This window comes from Vespa crabro, chromosome 17, assembly GCF_910589235.1.
Source record: "Vespa crabro chromosome 17, iyVesCrab1.2, whole genome shotgun sequence".
NCBI classification, from domain to species: Eukaryota; Metazoa; Arthropoda; class Insecta; order Hymenoptera; family Vespidae; genus Vespa; species Vespa crabro.
Window position 1 is genome coordinate 2792835 of NC_060971.1, and position 17399 is coordinate 2810233.

The 17399-nt window shown below is 25.9% G+C and overlaps 2 protein-coding genes and 1 long non-coding RNA gene across 7 annotated transcripts; 1 reads left to right on the forward strand and 2 right to left on the reverse strand.

Moving 5' to 3' along the window:
* On the reverse strand, positions 1-4597 carry LOC124430032 (solute carrier family 35 member F6). The gene is made up of 9 exons (XM_046976026.1): positions 4459-4597; positions 2678-3003; positions 1961-2060; positions 1654-1801; positions 1227-1577; positions 1080-1164; positions 786-944; positions 519-673; positions 1-371 (listed from the first exon to the last, which is right to left on the reverse strand). The coding sequence occupies exons 3-9, from the start codon at positions 2035-2037 to the stop codon at positions 210-212; spliced, it is 1137 nt and encodes a 378-aa protein (XP_046831982.1). The 5' UTR covers positions 2038-2060; positions 2678-3003; positions 4459-4597; the 3' UTR covers positions 1-209.
* LOC124430031 (protein mini spindles) lies at positions 4193-17353 on the reverse strand. 5 transcript variants are annotated; one of them, XM_046976023.1, is made up of 37 exons: positions 17285-17349; positions 17078-17161; positions 14510-14576; positions 14215-14408; positions 13889-14095; positions 13677-13796; positions 13409-13587; positions 13123-13346; positions 12832-13026; positions 12586-12766; positions 12371-12483; positions 12056-12266; positions 11756-11910; positions 11503-11654; positions 11178-11396; positions 10918-11101; positions 10624-10821; positions 10305-10541; positions 10058-10220; positions 9801-9970; positions 9465-9623; positions 9101-9373; positions 8822-9025; positions 8572-8707; positions 8273-8466; positions 7975-8180; positions 7506-7655; positions 6684-6854; positions 6451-6613; positions 6220-6378; positions 5947-6134; positions 5684-5846; positions 5439-5612; positions 5213-5362; positions 4953-5124; positions 4673-4821; positions 4193-4598 (listed from the first exon to the last, which is right to left on the reverse strand). In XM_046976023.1, the coding sequence occupies exons 3-36, from the start codon at positions 14564-14566 to the stop codon at positions 4700-4702; spliced, it is 5943 nt and encodes a 1980-aa protein (XP_046831979.1). In that variant the 5' UTR covers positions 14567-14576; positions 17078-17161; positions 17285-17349; the 3' UTR covers positions 4193-4598; positions 4673-4699. The 5 variants fall into 5 exon arrangements, with proteins under 5 accessions (XP_046831979.1, XP_046831978.1, XP_046831977.1 ...); XM_046976022.1 differs by having other exon boundaries at positions 17275-17341; XM_046976021.1 differs by having other exon boundaries at positions 17078-17353.
* On the forward strand, positions 15113-15941 carry LOC124430033. Its single transcript, XR_006943627.1, has 2 exons — positions 15113-15566; positions 15686-15941. It is a non-coding gene; the product is annotated as an uncharacterized LOC124430033 (long non-coding RNA).
* Positions 17354-17399: the final 46 nt, after the last annotated feature.

The window sequence follows — 17399 nt, forward strand, 5'->3', positions numbered from 1 at the left end:
TAAATTTCTACGTATTATTTATTATAGTATAATGACAAAGATGAAGATATGAAAAATGTACCATAGCTTTTTTGTCATAAGTATAAATGATGTGTTTATATATAAAATCACAGATCTGACTGTTTTCTTTTTAAATCGTTATCGATCATCCCATATATAATGGTTTTAATAATCATTATGCTTATTGCAACAATTTTTATCATTGCTTTTTATATATTTTCTAGAACATCTGCAGCAATGTTAACAATGCTTTCCTCATCAGTAGCGCGTTTCTTTCTTATTAAGCAGAACTGACATTTTTTTACCAATTGTGGAATTAACACATTGTTATAACAAAACATTCCAATTAAAAGAATTGCAAAACCAATGAGCTAGAAAAAGATTTCATTTATAACTTATATGGTGAATTTTATAAAGTAATATTGGAAATTATGACGGTTGTCAATATTTGATAAATGTATATCATTAAAATCAGAAAGATTCTTTTAAATATTACTTATCGTAAAATATATAATTACCTGGAGATAATGAAAATCTTGCCATTTAAATTGCAATGAAAAAGCCCATATAACAATCGTTCGTATGCTGTCTAAAATCATTCTTGTTGTAGCACTGATTTCTTTTGTGACACTAATACCAGCAAAATTAAAAAATGCTATACTGAATGCTATTCCTGTGTAAAAGAAAAAAATGGAAGTTCTTAGTTAATATAAAAGATGACATAATACATTATAATAATTTATTTTCATGTAATATAATAGTGATAAATTATAGACTTTACTAACCAACTATTGCCATTAATAATCTGCCACTATTTCCAATTTGTACAAAAGCATCCGCAGTAGCTTCAAGAGTTCCTCGTGAATTATCCGCAAATGGTGGTGGTGCGTAAATAAAATTAAGAGGGATCATAACCAGACATATGCCAATAAATCCAAAAATACCTAAAAAAAAATGCACAGCTTGTTTACTATAATTTAATTTTATTTAAAAATATATATTGAGAAGAAAGAAATATGTCATATAAAGTATTTAATGTTTGCAAAATACTCTTTCATTTGAAAGATTGTAATCCATACCTTCCCAACCAACTGCTTGCAAAGCAGGAATATCTTGACCAGCAACAAATTTTTCTTCTATTACCATTTGGACTGCTGTTATTACCTAGAAAAAATAATGTTTTTTAGTCTATGCTTAAAAATATTATATATTAAATGTGATTATACCTGCGCACAAATTATTAATAAATCTCCAGTTAAAATAGAATTCAGGGTAACGTCATCATCTTTCATAACCATTATATCACTTATGCCAACAAGCGCTAAACCTATTAAAACGCATACAATTCCTATCCATTCTCTTCTACCTAAGTTTCTATCAAGGAATCCCATTGAAAGAATACCAGTAAAAACTATAACTGCACCACGCAACATTTGAAAACTGCTGGCATAAGTCATGTTGAGACCAACATACATAATAGAAGTTGCTAACATATCACACATAGCTGGTATAAATAAGACAAATGGATTGAAGCTGCGAGATCCTTTAGTTAAGGTGTTATTATCTACAGAACCATCCTATATGATAATTATTTGGATTAGATTAAAAATTAAAAACAGAAAGAGATAAAAATTTTTAGAAAAAAATACTTACATCCTTACGACTGTAGTAACAATATGCAATTTTAAAAATGAAAAAACATAACATTTCACCTAAGAACATAAATGAAGATTGCATAAAAGGATGATTAAAATGACGAGGTACTCCATCTTGTCCAGGCACAACTTGTTTATCTGCATATCTAGATAAAAATACAATTTATTACAAAATATTGTTTCTTCCTTTCAATTGAATAATATAATAGAATTATTAATACAAGAGATTATTATAAGTACTTATATGTACACGCACACCCATACACACACACACACATACACATATCATATAGTAAAATACTTACTTTACAGAGAGAGTATTAAATGATCCAGTAACAACCATAAGAATAGCTAAAATGCGTTGATAATGTGTCCAGGCCATATTTAAAATGTTGAATGTATAATCTGAGAAAAATTATATATATATATAAACTTTTAATTATTATTTAATTAAAATACATCAGAACATAATAACTAGATCATTGTAAAAATAAATAATATCTATGCCTATTTAAGACTCCAATGTAAATATAGTATCATATAAATAATAGACATCTAATTTCAAAAAGAGCACTGTTTACTACTTGTTATCAGTTGTTAATAATCTCTACTATTAAAAATATGTTTAAAACATAAAAGATAAAAATAGATTAGAAAAATGTACATTGAATCAAGTAAGATGTATCAAATTATTAAAGGAAGATCTAAAAATATTTCTGATAAATAGATAAAATTATCAAATATCTTTCAATGGAGTTAAATTATTACTTGCTATACGTTCATTTCATAATATTGCATTTAAATTAATTCATTTTCCATACGATAAAACGTAAAATGGGAAAGTTTTAAAGTTTGTTTACAACCCCATAAAGATAAATACATAATAAAAATGAAATATAATACGGTCGTATACTTTAACCGAACTCTTTAGAACAAAGAATTTCAGAAAAAAATAACTTGATTAATTCGATGTACAAACAAAGTTATCATCGTTTTATTTTTATAAATAATTCGTTACTTACTTCAATGTAATATTTATAATATTACGTTTAACTATTAAATAAAGTCTAAAGTCGTTTTGTAAAAATATTTGGAAGTGTATATCATTGTCAAATTGATCTTTATTTCATGACTTTCATGATACAGTTGACAATTATTAGTTTAGATTTTTGTTATGTGGCGCTATGGTCTATTTTTGATGAGTTGCCGGTAACATAGGGCACCGTATTAAGCGCTTTCATTTATCGACAGAAATCAATACATTCAAGAAATGTTTTTCCATTTGATTTATATCGCTTCGATTCAAATGATGAATGACAGCTTTAGCGAGTGAACGTTTCATAGCCTGCTGTAATTTATAAACATTTATAATTGAAGAAAGTTTAAAATATTTTTTTTCTTATAAATATATATATACATACATACATATATAATATTATATATATATATATATATATATATATATATATATATATAAATATTTCATGTTATAATATATTGGATTGGCAACTAAGTGATTGCGGATTTTGTTTCAGCAATCAATTAGTTGCCAACCCAATAGTAGACAAAATGTGAATAAAAAATGAAATAATTAATTTGAAGGAATTTATATACATATGTACTGCGTCCTTTTACTTTTACTGTCGATGCACGATACTTTTCATTAATTGTATCATACTATTTGCACAAAGAAATAGTGATTTAATTTGTTATAATGATGTTCTTAATAGCTTAATATTATTTTCAAAATGTCACATACATTCATAATTGATCGTTTTAAATATTTTTGTTGTAACAACTGAATTTATGTTATAAAGGCCTTATCCTCACCTATTTATTAAATATGATTACATTGTGGGCACAGTTTTTAGTTTTGACTTTATGAATTTTGTTGATTCAGGTTAAAACCATAAAATATCAAACGATGATTTATTTAAACAAATATAACGAAATACAAACCGGCTGACAAATCAGTCTAAAATACACATTGTACTCCATTTATTGTATATTTAAAAATCATGTTATTCGTGTTCATAAATATTACTTATCTTTCAAAATACAAATCTTAACGACTAATAGTCTATAACAATGGTAATAATAATAATAATAATAATAATAATAATAATAATAATAATAATAATAATAATAATAATAATAATAGTAATAATAATAATAATAATAATAATAATAATAATAATAATAATAATAATAATAATAATAATAATAGTAATAATAATAATAATAATCATCATCATCATAACACATCAGTATTAATAATAGTAATAGTAATATAATAATCTATAATAAAAATAAAAATAATATCAACTATACAAAACTGTAAAAATAATGAAAGAAGTTATTAATACCACTTTATATATATTTAGGAGTAAAATGTTACGTTCATTCTTTTCTTTAATCTCTGTCAGGCCATTATATTAAAACTGACAAATTTACAATCTATGTATTCTCTTTTTGTCTATATATATATATCTAGAATTTTAGAATATAGTACACATATGCCATATAGAAATACAGAGTTTGCATCGAATTTTTTATTTCTTCGTAAATGAACATTCCATTTCAAACTATATCTTACAAAGACTATTTTCATTATCACTTTTTTTTTTCTAAGCAAAGGCTACTTCCTAAATTTATGATTAAATTAAAAAGAAGTCTTTCATTAACTATCCAAATGATACATTTTAGGAAAATTTGTATCATTTATTCTAAGTTTACATGGAAACATCAATATATGATGAAATAAAACTAAGTCGTACGCAATATCTGTATTTACACTACGCACCTCCGTTTTACTATTAGCTTTTTATATTATTAAGGAGGCCATGCCAATAAACGTTATCATATAACAATGGAAAATATTAAAGATGGGGTGTATGTAACATACGTTATAGTGTATGAGCTAATCTTTCAAGTATTGGATATCTGAAAAAGAAATTTTTAATGTAAATTAATTAATTAATAGAAATCATTAATGTTAGTTGAATCGAATTACATACTTAAATTATATTGATTACGTATACAATTCATACTGGATTTGACTGACTAGATGTTGTTCTACACTGTGCTTCAAGTGACCTGAGTTTTTCAAGCCTGTGCATTGGATCCAGTAGACTTTTTTCTTCTATTTCAGGAGTTGTAGTAGATTCTATATATAGTTAACACATCGATGCGGTATTTGATTTAGATTTAAAATAAAATTAACACTGTCTTGAGTCGATCAAGCGTAGAACGTATGATTTATTTATATTGGATTACTAATTAATTTTTATAGATAACCTGTATTGTAATGATTCATTCTTGGTATAACTCCTTGATTTCGTCGTGCCTGATCAATTTCTCGTAATCCTTGTTCTATAAAATCCTGGAAGAACTGATGTGACTTAACTAAGAAAGGTTGAACATCTGCGTCAGGATATTGAAGTTTAAAATCATAAAGTTGCATTAAACCCTACAAAATATTAAATACAGATGGTTTAACAAAAGTTGCAAATTGAGATCATATAATAATTTAAATAACAAGAAATGCAATGCCAAACCTCTTGCATGTGTTCTTTTGATCCAATTTTTTTAAAGATTTCTGCCAATTGTTGATGAGTAGATTTTGATAAATGTTTTTGCATCTTCGCTGTATTATTGCTTTTTGACATTGGTCTTGACGCAGTGTTTATTTCATCTGGTTTAAATGTCTATAAAATATATAAGTTCAATAATTTACAAAATTATCTTTTAATATTATATTAAATAGCAATCATTTATACTTACAGCAATTAATCTTATTAAATAAGAATGTAATTCAGATTCATTTGTGTTATTTATTTTTGTCAGATGAGTGAGTATTGTGCTTCCCTTAACACGTGTCATACTGTGAAGAACTGTTTTTATCGTTCTTAATGGAGTATCAGACCAACGCTTCTTCCACCAAGTAGTTGGATAATCCTATAAATATAAATTCATATAATCTTCTTGTGTACAAGAAATATTATAAATACAAAATACAGTAAACGAACCTTCAAAAATTTATGAACTTCTAAAAGAATAGTATCATAATCCAAATCTGCTGCCCAATTTGGGAATGTTTTCACAATTTTCCACAAACATTTCATCACCAATTCTTCATATTTGGGAGGAGCGTTTGATTCAGCACACGCATGAAGTAGTTCTATTAATACACTAAAATATAAATAATGTAAATAACATTTGTTCTCTATAAAGTCATATTTATGTGCACCATAAAGATTATTTCTATAATATTACATTTGATATAACTTACCATATAATTGTTGTGTGATTTGAATTATCGATTATTTTAACAACTATATTATTTACCACTCTGATATATGCTTCTGCTTCTTGTAAACGTTCTAATTTACATTCTGCCAGTAAAGTAATCATTTGTTCAACAAGTTCTTTTAAATGTATCAGTGGAACATTTTTAGCAAGTATTCCAGTATCATAAAACTAAAAAAAAATTGACAATATTTAACATTACACTATAAATATATTTTATTATAAAAATAAAATACTTAATGTTCTTATCTCTTACCGTAAGTATCACCATAAAGGTATTTCTAAATCCTTTAGATACATCTGCACTTCCTTGATGTAAAGGATATGTTTGTAAAAATTTTAACTGCATATTCACTGAACTAATAAATTTATCTTCTCTCGATTGTAATAAACAAGCTTTGTGTGATCTTAGTAACTGCAAACAAATAAGAAGAAATTATATTATGTTAGAAATTAAATTATAACACTATTTTTATATTATACTAACATTGTCAATACTATTCATTGATTGTATTGCTGTAGGTAAATCGAGACTAGCCATTGCAAGTATAGTACGTTCAACATTATCTTCTTTGGAATTAGATGGTCCTTCGGGTAATACTGTTGCTGATTTTGGTACCAACAATTTTGGAGGTGATATTGGTATCATTCTATAATACATTATAAATAAATAAATAAATAATATTGTATCATTTACACATTATAACCAAATTTACTTACTGAGTTTTATGAGGATTAAGATTAATTGGTTCATCGATATCAGATATAGTAGTATCCTGAAGAACAGGATTCCTAAATTTTACTGGAGCAATCGATTCAATTTTTTGTAGAAAATCCATGTCCAATCCAAATGGTCCAATTGCTTCTGTTTGTCCTATTGGAATTGGATTCCTATAAACATGTCAATATATTAAAATATCTGCAATGAACTTTATAAAAATAATAAATTTCAATTCAAACTTGATACAAATATTTGATACCAAATAATCATAATTACAAAGTACTACTATTAAATAATAGTGAATGTATGTTTTTTTTTATACTATTTCATACTACATTTAAAATTATATCTTTTGTTATTTTCCATTATACTGAATTAATATTCTATAAGTAATTAAACTATTAATGTGTTAAGTACAATATTTGTATGTATATCATTTAGTGCAAAATAATAGAAAGTTATATAAATTAATGATTCATTCTTACAAAACATAACAGGATTTTTTTTTATAATTTATATAATACCAATTTATCTTACTTTTTTTTTTTATAATAGAATGATATTTACATGACATGCAGATTACACAAAGCTATTATTAAATGATAGCTCAATATTATTAATAACGAAGTATTAATAAATAGAAAAAGAATTTATGATATTATTATTACTTTCTACTCATTCAAAAAGTAAAATAAAACATAAAAGGGAAAAAGTAAAAAAAAAAATTTTGTACATTACAGGAATTTTATAGCAAACATTTAGCCCAACACCATAATATTTCATACTGAAAGTAAAAAAAGAAGTTATTAAGAATCACAAACATGTTAACATCATCTTGATCATTTTTAGGAGGTAGATGAGTATCTTGATTAAGTTCCTTCTTTATTTCACAAGTTGACTGCACAACTATACAGCGTTCCTTTGATTGTTCAGTATCAATTTCTGCTTTTTCGGCTGTTATAACTTTCGTCCTGCAAGATTGTTATAAAGCAAGCACATGCGAACATAAATAAATTAATAAAGGCAATATTATGGGCTGAAAGATATTTGATATAATATTTTTAATTATAAAGAAAAAAAAAAAAAAAAACAGATATTTTATCTCTTTTCGCGTATACCACCATAATATTGTTTGTATGAAGATAATAAACAATATATACATTCAGTTTTAAATATTGAAGCATGCTAAGGCTTTTCGCACTTTCTGAAAGCACGTATACAATAGACAGAAATCTAATGAAATAGAGGATGTAAATAAAAATGATTTAGTAGTGTATTATTTAAACTTACAGATTATTAGTCATTTCATCTTCTTCATCCTCTTGTTCTGGAATTTCTTCATTTTCTTCTTTATAGTCACTTTCTACATCTTCCGTCAGTGGAACAGTGTCCGTAATTGTAGGTACAATTCTGGTAGAAGATGCTGATTTTACGGGGCGATTTTTTGCTGCCCTTTTGATACGTTCATCCAATAATGATTGATCCTTTTCTGATATCTATGTTAAATGAATATTATAAAAATAATATTTTTAAATAAGAATGATGAATGATTAGATTAAAAACTTAAAATTTTATTTGAATAACTTACCTGACCAACTAGTTTAGTTATTTTTTCACCTTCAAGAAAATATGCTTGTACGATACAATTTAAAGCAGCATTGCGAACAGAATTATCACGATCTGCTATTTGTTTAGCAACTTCTTTTAATGCTGCTGCCGGAGATGGTTGACATACACTAACTCCATAATTTTCTATAAGTGACCCTAATTGATCTAAACATCCTGAAAATTATTTCTTTGATTAATAAAAAAAAAAAATTGCGATTTTTTTTATTCTACTTTGTTAAAAAATGTAAATTCATATTTTCATTAAAATGTTATGAGTACCTGTTCTTTGACGAGCATTCTTTGATTTTAGGCCTTCCATTACATATGAAAATAACTTGCTGACAGGATATACAAGTGCTATTTGTTTAAATAATGCGCGCACGCCATTACGCACAGCGTCTTTCGGATCTCCTATCTAAAAAAGAAAAGAAAAAAACAAAAAAAAAAATATTCATCTTATTATCTCATTTATTATATTATATATAAAATGATTCTTAATAATGAAATACATTAAAGTTTGGTGATATACCTTAATAATAAGATATGGAATAAATGATGCGGCTTCATTTTCTAACATGTGATACTGATCATCTATCAATAAATTAAAAACAGTTTGCAAATAATCCAAACCCTTTAATAACACAGAAGGATTAGTATCAAAGAATCTCAAAGTCAACCACTTAAGAATAAGATCAAGATTTGAAACTAATGCTTTACTGTTGCCAGGAATATCCTAAAAAATAAAATAATATATTTACAATGTAAAATCTTTAAATAATTGCACAAGTATTTTCATTAAAATATTCACCTCTGTTAATGATTCAATAGCTTTTAAATGATATCGAAAATCAGAATGAAACATATTCGTCATTAAAGTTTTGTTCACATTTGCCGCAGTCATAAGTTCTTTAAGTAGTTCCACAAATTCTTCCCTTGGTGTTGTGAAATTCCATTTTAAAACTTTCAATTTTTGTTCATCGATGACTCGTTGATGTTTTAGATTGTTAGTTACTAGCAAAGGACTGTTATCAACATCTTCATCCTTTTTACGAGCACTTCCTGGTTTGGATGATGCTCCTCCCTATAATATTAATGATATCAATTATTTAAGAAATGAATAAATTAATTATCACAAATATGAAAAGTATTCAATAAATCAAAAATAAATAAACCTTTGGTTTGACCACTGCTTTAGCAATTTTTGCAGCACCTCCACTTTTCACGGTTTTTTGTATATTTTCATCTGATAATTGTTTCTTAGATAAAGGTTTTATAGGTAAATTAGGTCGAGATTTATCTAGAGCAGCGAGTACAACTGTTCTTGAGCCAGGCTGTAATTAATAATTTTAAATAATTTGATTATCGTTGTATGCGAAATATACAAAATAACTTTTCTTTGATTAATATTATTACTTTTATACGCAACCGATATAAACTTTTATTATATACATTTTATTAGAAAAATTATTTTCAAACATAAATTTATAATTTTCCAATGTAATTTATACCTTTAATTTTTCTGTATTTCTAGCCATTGCTTCATAGGAAAGATGAATCATGAATCCAAGTACAGCTTCTTGAGCATTTTTTCTTACATCAGAATTTCTATCTTCTAAATTATTGTATAAATGAGGTATACAAACAAGAAGTTCTTCTTTTGGTATTTGTTTTACAGGAACTAAAGAAAAAAGAGAAAGAAAACAGGAATTGAGATATTTGATATAACAAAATATAACATTATCATTATTAAAAAATAAATGCTTACTTAATGGTAACTTTTGGGACAACCAATTCCACAATTCAGCTCTTAGTGTTGGCGATCCAGATTTTAGAGCATCTCCTATAATTTCTCCATCAAAGAATTCTTTGTAACCGCATTGTTCTCCCCATGTATCGATACATGAAATTGCAGCAGTTCTTATCCAAACCTAAAATACATTTTTGTAAAATATAAAAAAAACATCATTCAAATTATTATAAATTAATAAAACTTATTATAAAAATACACTAACCTTACTATCTCCAAGACATTGTATGAAACCAGGTAATAAAATTCTTAAATGTTGTTTTGCTGATGTACCTAATGACATGGCTAACGTTTGGCATATACCTAAAGTTGATTGTGCAATTTTACTATTACTATCGACTAATCGCAATGCTAATCCTTGTGGTAAATCTCCAATAGAGCCCTTTATATATTTTGATTCATTCAATATAGCACTTATTTTTTGTAATCCTTCATTTCGTACCTATTTTTAAAAATATAAAGATAATTATAAATATTTTTTATAATCAATTGTCATAATCAATAGAACAAAGTCTTAAATTTACCTTCCAATTCTTATCAGACAATTCACTAAGAAGACTTTCTGTAATTTGACTGCTAATGTCAATCCGTGGAATTAAGTCATTTATATTTTGGTCATTATTTTCAACTTTTTCATTAATCTCAGTTTCATCAGCATCGTCACTTTTAATTTTCTTATTTTTTACACCTCGTATAGGTACAGGTGGATTTTCTCCATTATGCTAAAATATGAAGTGAAAATAAAGTATAATTTAGGTCGTGTTAATAATTATATATAACATGCATTTAATAGTATATAATCTTTAAATTATATTTACTTTTTCGCATTCTTGTTCAATTTGTTGTTTGAGAGATGGTTTTTCATTGTCAAAAAATGTTAGCAGTTGTCTTCCCATATATAAATATAAAGTGCCGATTAATGTTATAGCAGCAGTACGTACACCAGGATTAGTTGCTGCTACTGCTTTCTTTATATTTTCTATTAAAGATTTGACATTAATTCTGTAACATAAATATAATATATATTATAAAATATATAAACATAAAATTATCTTCAAAGTATTAGATTAATACGTACGTGCAGCCAAATTCCATAAGACCCCTACTTAACCAAAGCAATGTTTCTTGTTGAACTTTGGGATTTTTTTGATTAAATGCAAAAGCAAGTATTTCATTTGCTACATATTCAAAACTAGTAGCACTCGCTATCGATAAAAGTGTCTCAGATGCAATTGGACTATTTTTTGCATCTCCTAATTTTTCTGTTATATCTATAATGCAATATCCAGAAACAGTGCTGAAAATATAATAATAATAATAATAATAATAATAAAATAATATATACACATTACAGTTCAATATTAATATGAAAGATATAAATTATATAACACGATTATACAAACCATGAAAATGGATAATTTTCTGCCAAAGTTTTTATAATCTCCAATCTGTGTTTAAGGACTTGAAAGTTCATATCTTTAAGGCCAGATTTCTTTGCCAATGTTCTTACAATGACTTGTGTAGATACATCCGTTGATTCCATATCCTTTACAATCTATAAAAAAAAAAAAAAAAATAAAAGTATAAATATTTTATAAAATATTTTTTTATTATCTTTTAAAATTTCAGATAAGAAAAAAATATTATTTGTAGTACCTGAGAAAGTTGTTCAACAGCAGACAATCGAGTTTTCCAATTACTATCTACAAGTCCCGAAATTACTTCACTTGGTAATATTTGTGAAGCCATTTCCTCTATTTCTTCAGCACTGTAATCCTTTTCTACTTTCACATTTGAAGATTTCTTAGAAGCTATAATAACAATATCATATATATATATATATATATATATATATATATATATGTATTATGTAATATATATACACTCGCGTACACGCAAGTACGTGTGTGTATTATATGTTTAGAAAAGAATGTTTATCTTAGATATTAAATTCACCTAAATTTGTTGAAGAAGAAGCGATTGGTTTTCTTGATAAACCTTGTTTAGTCGTATTAGTATTCGACCTTTTCATTAGTTTTGTTTCATTTTCTTTTGGTTTCGTATTTTGCTCGACTTTAGCTGGTGCTGTTTTGGGCCTAGGCTTTGAAGACTTTGGTGCAGGTGGAAGTTTAACTATTATAACAACCTTTTCTGCACATTCTTTGATCTGAAATATAACAGAAAAAATTATAAATATTATTAAAAATTTTCTTTTTGTTTCTTTCAATAATTGATCAAATAAATAAGCAATGATACTATTAAAGTATGTACCTTAGTCATTTTTAAATTATCTATGTCTGTCAAAAATGGCATCATTGCTTTTTCTCCAACTAATTTCATCGCTGTTGCAATTGCTTCTGCTGAATTATCCCTAACAGTAGGATCTGAAAATAACAAAATATATCATTTGTAAAGAAATATTTTAGATTATTTTTATATAAAAGTTCAATGGGCATAAATATATTAAGTTAATAAATTAAGTATACCTGGTTCATTCAATGTTTTTAAAAGAGTCGTTGTATATGCCTTTAATAACTTTTTATTTAAGCTCGGTGAAGGAGTACGAGCAAAACATCTTGCTAAATAGGCAGCAGTTTCTGCTTTTACTGCAGGATTTTTATTTTCTAACGCAGCAAGTGTATCTTCCAGTATAAGATCGATTGTTATCTAATACATACGGATTTAATATTTTCAATCATTCACAATAAGAAATAATAAATATAAATACTTACACTAAGAAAAATTGCATCTGCAGCTTCTCGAAGAGCTTGTACAACATTTTGTTTCTTTTCGCGAAATTTTTCCAAAATAGCTGCCAAACACGATGTTGCATAAGATTGAAATCGTTTTCTCAAACCTGTGGCTAAACCAGTCAAACATTTTCCTGCTAATGCAACGACCAATACATTTGTATCTTTGGATATTACCTATAAATAAATAAATATTGTTATTGCTCCTTAGGAATAATAATTATTATGACGTTTAATCAAAAAATAATATTGAAATTATTAAAATATACATACCTTTTTCAATGCTTTTACTACTTCTCCATAGTCACCATTTTCTAATCTTGGATTTGATACAAGTTTTTCTAAAGCCTCTAAGGCTTCTTTTCTCTCTTGCCATTTCTTAGCTTCTAACTTTTCATAAAAGTCTTTAGGTAATTTAGAAAGTATGTCAACAGGTTCTAGTAATTCATATGGATCTATGTCTGGTGCTACGTCTCTGTCAATTTCTTCTTTCTCACCTGTAAAAATTATCCATCTTGTACATTAACTTGATAAAATTCAAAATAAATGAACAGATTACCTTCACTATCATCACCCATTATTGGATCGCTAACACATGTTGTTTTTGGTTTTTGTGATTTTAAGTAACGTTTAGGTATAGCTTTTTCATTTCCTAAATTATTAAATTCTGTCTCTAATTCTGTAATGTGTACTGGTTTTAAAGTATTCAATTGTTGCTTCAATGGAATACCTATCCATCTGTATTGTTATTTTATACAAACATATTAACATATAAAAATTATAAAAGAATACATAAAATATTAAAAACTATTAATTTTTCTACATACCTGTACATTTCAATGACCAATGCTTTACCTTCTTCTCTAACCATTTTATCTCTATCTTCTAAAAAACTAGGTATCTTTTTTATTAGAGGCTTGACATTAATAACTTTTGATCCAAATTCACTGTCGGATATAAAATTTAACTAAATGTTAAACATCTATCATAGATGTTATGCAACAATATTTTTGACTTTTAATTTAATTTTTAATTTTACCTTAGACTAAGAGTCAAAGCAGCAATACATGCAGATACAATTTTTGGATTTTTTGCCTCTGTTCCTTTCAGTAATTCTTCTTGTACTGTTTCATGTTTTTCTATTTCTATATACATTAATGTTATTTGCACTGCTAAATCTTTCGTTTTAGCTTTAGGTGCAGCAATACATTTAGTCACTATACCATTCATAACTTCACCAACCGTTCTAAAAATATATGATATAATATAAAAATAGAAGGAATAAATGATCGTTTAAAATGACAATGAATCTTTCATTACATTATCATAAAATTATTTTTATTTTGCAAAATATTTATAACTTACTTTCCTGCAACAGCCGCATTTTCTACAAAAGCTAACACTGCCTCTAAGCCTTTCTCTTGTGCCGCAGCATTACTATCCAATACAAACTTTTTAACAAAGCCTAAAAATTTATTCCATTCTGGAGATTTTTCATCGTCTATGCATTGAAATGTTTTCACACATTCTTCATATCCATGTAATCTTGCTCTCCATGACTATAAACAAGAAAAATTAAAAGAAAAAAAAAAAAAAAAGAAACAAATAAATATATTGTTTATATCAATATATTAATAAAAATAAATATTAGTATTAATACCTTATGTACACAACGCTCTTCTAATGGCAATTTTACATACTCCGTATCTTGCTCCATATTTTGGGACCTGATTAATTATAATATCAATTATGATAATTTCAACATGAATACTTAAGATATATATTCATCTTTACAACTAATGACTAATAGATGTACTATATATATATCATATTGCTTAGTAGTCTTTTCAATAAGGATTCTTCCTTGCATCACGCAGTAGCGAAATATAACGTAGTCACGTGATCATTCGCGCGACCGCAATAAGGAGGTGCATTACTGTACGTCAGGAAAAAAAAAATGTCAGCATTTTACTAATAAATTATTATTAGATTAATCCTTATGTAATTTATTAAGAGGGGAAAAAAAAAGAACAATTTTTTCAGAATCGATTAAAATTTTAACCTATGAAACGATTATGATATATGATATTAACCTATCATATGAATTCAAAGATGGTCATTTGAAAAAATTCATTTTCCAACAATTCTCTGAACAAATATGATTTTCAATTAATTATTATCATTTTATAATGGTCATACTTAATAAAAATCCAATGCTTGTTTGTAAATTGAGAATATTTAATTTGAAAATGGCGCTAAAAAATATATCCATACAATGGATACTAAAAAGATAATACAAAGCATAGATGGAAGGGATTATCATAAACTGAAATCGTTATGCCTTTTGTTCGGCAAATTTTTATTGAATATTTTTCCTTTTGTTTGACTTTTAGTAACTGAATGACTACGTTCTATTGTAAAGAAATCGTATGTTTTCTTTGCAATTTTTATGAATGTATATGTATATCAAATAATCGATCTGCTCAGTACAGTAGTTAGGGCAGGGAGAACAAGAGGGTTTCTCTTTTACATATGTTGTATGCATGTATATCTGTTCGAGAATTCTTATAGTCGCATTTGAAACTAACAATTTTTTAGTATAATAATATCATAATATATATACGAAGTTATATTACGTTAGACTCTAAGAATAAGAATCGACATGAATGAAAAAAAAAAGGTTAAGGAAGAAGAACCAAGTAACACATGTAATTAAGGTTATACTTTTATCATAATATTAATTGGTATAAAACATGCTGCACCAATGTACTATTTGCATCGATTGTTTATAAATAAAGAACTATTACGTTTTTTTCTTACTTTAAAATAATTACAGGATATTAGGAGCTTTTGCATTACATTTTAAATATAAGTTTCAAATGTAAAGAGATGCAAGTATATCATAATAGTTATATATTTAAAATGGAAACTGTGTAAATGTATAAAAAGAATGATAAATGGTTATAATAAAGTTAGGATATAAAGAAATTCAAGATTCGATATTGTCTCTAGCTTGCACGGTAATAATTTTTATTTGCATTATATTTAACTTGTTCTAAATGAATTTCTGTAATATAAACATTTAGATAATACTTGTTTTAAAACCAATCATTATATAAAATCCCCATTCTGTATAAGTTATACATTTTGAAATATGATACTGCATATATAACAAAAGTTAATAAACAAATGAATTTTTCCAAAACTTTCAAATATATTTTGCTTTATGAGATAGATATGTCCAAAGAATGATTTTTCAATGAATATATCTTTTGTATCCTATTAATATAATATAAGAAGTCTTTTCTAATAAATATTTGCAAAAGTAGCATTTAGTATAAAGTAGAAAAATGCAATAAAAATATATGAAATAAAAATGAGAGAATATTACTCATATTTCTAAGATGATGATTGAATACATAATCTATATAAACAAATAGAAATAAGATCAGTTAAAGATATTAAAAAATACATTTATTAAATGCTACATATAGTTACAAATGGTAAATGAATCAGGCCTAACTAAAAATGAAGTATTTTTTATTAAAACCTATTATAACATAAGAAATAATAAATAATTCTTAATTTTTGTCTTCGTACGTATTGATTAATTTCTTTTATTTTATATTAAATGTTACGTTTGTTAGTATTTATTTCAAGTGACTCCTATATATTTATGACATATAAAATATATTTTCATAATGAAAATTACCTTCTAAATGTATCTATCTTAACAAACAATATATGTCTAAAAATTCTTAAATAATTGCTTTGTTTTGCGTCTCATTGAGAAATTTAAATATCTACATTGTAATTAATCATAAAAAAGAGATATTCTTATTTTACAATGTAGATGAATTATTATTTGTTCATATACATACAACAATATAAAAAAAATCAATGAACATAAGATCATATTTTATTTTGGAGATATTCAAAAATTTGATATTAAGTTGAAAATAGAAAGATAATTATAGATAAAATTAAATGGAACAATGTTGTAAATTAATATCAAGTATGTTCGAATATTGAAGGGATAAATTTGAAATTTGTTAAAAAAAAAAAAAAAAAAAAAAAAAAAAAAATTATTAATATCACAATTGCAAGACAATGTTTTTACGTTGTACATACACGTTGACGACATTTTATAACGTAAAAATATTTGTATGAAAGAGTCTTAGAAGACGTAATGAATGATATAAACCGTTGCTCTGTAAGTGGTACTCACCTTTTGAGAAGACGTTAAAAAAAGGTCCCTTCACAGAGCTCGTTAGATTCTTCAATGAAATCGTTTTGTATTTCCTTATATAGCCTGTTTTAAACGAATTGTTAATAGAAAGGAAATATTAATGATTACGTTAGTTTGATGATTTCTATAAAGGCTTGATAGCCACTAGACATGTAACAGTCAATTTTCAAACATACGTGATTCTACCTTTAACCGTCAAACGTGAATGCAAACAAAAAGATTGCTTGCGATACTTTCCACACAACAAATTGTAGAATCTCATCAATCTAGTTGGTTAGTCGTAATCCCAATAGATGGCATT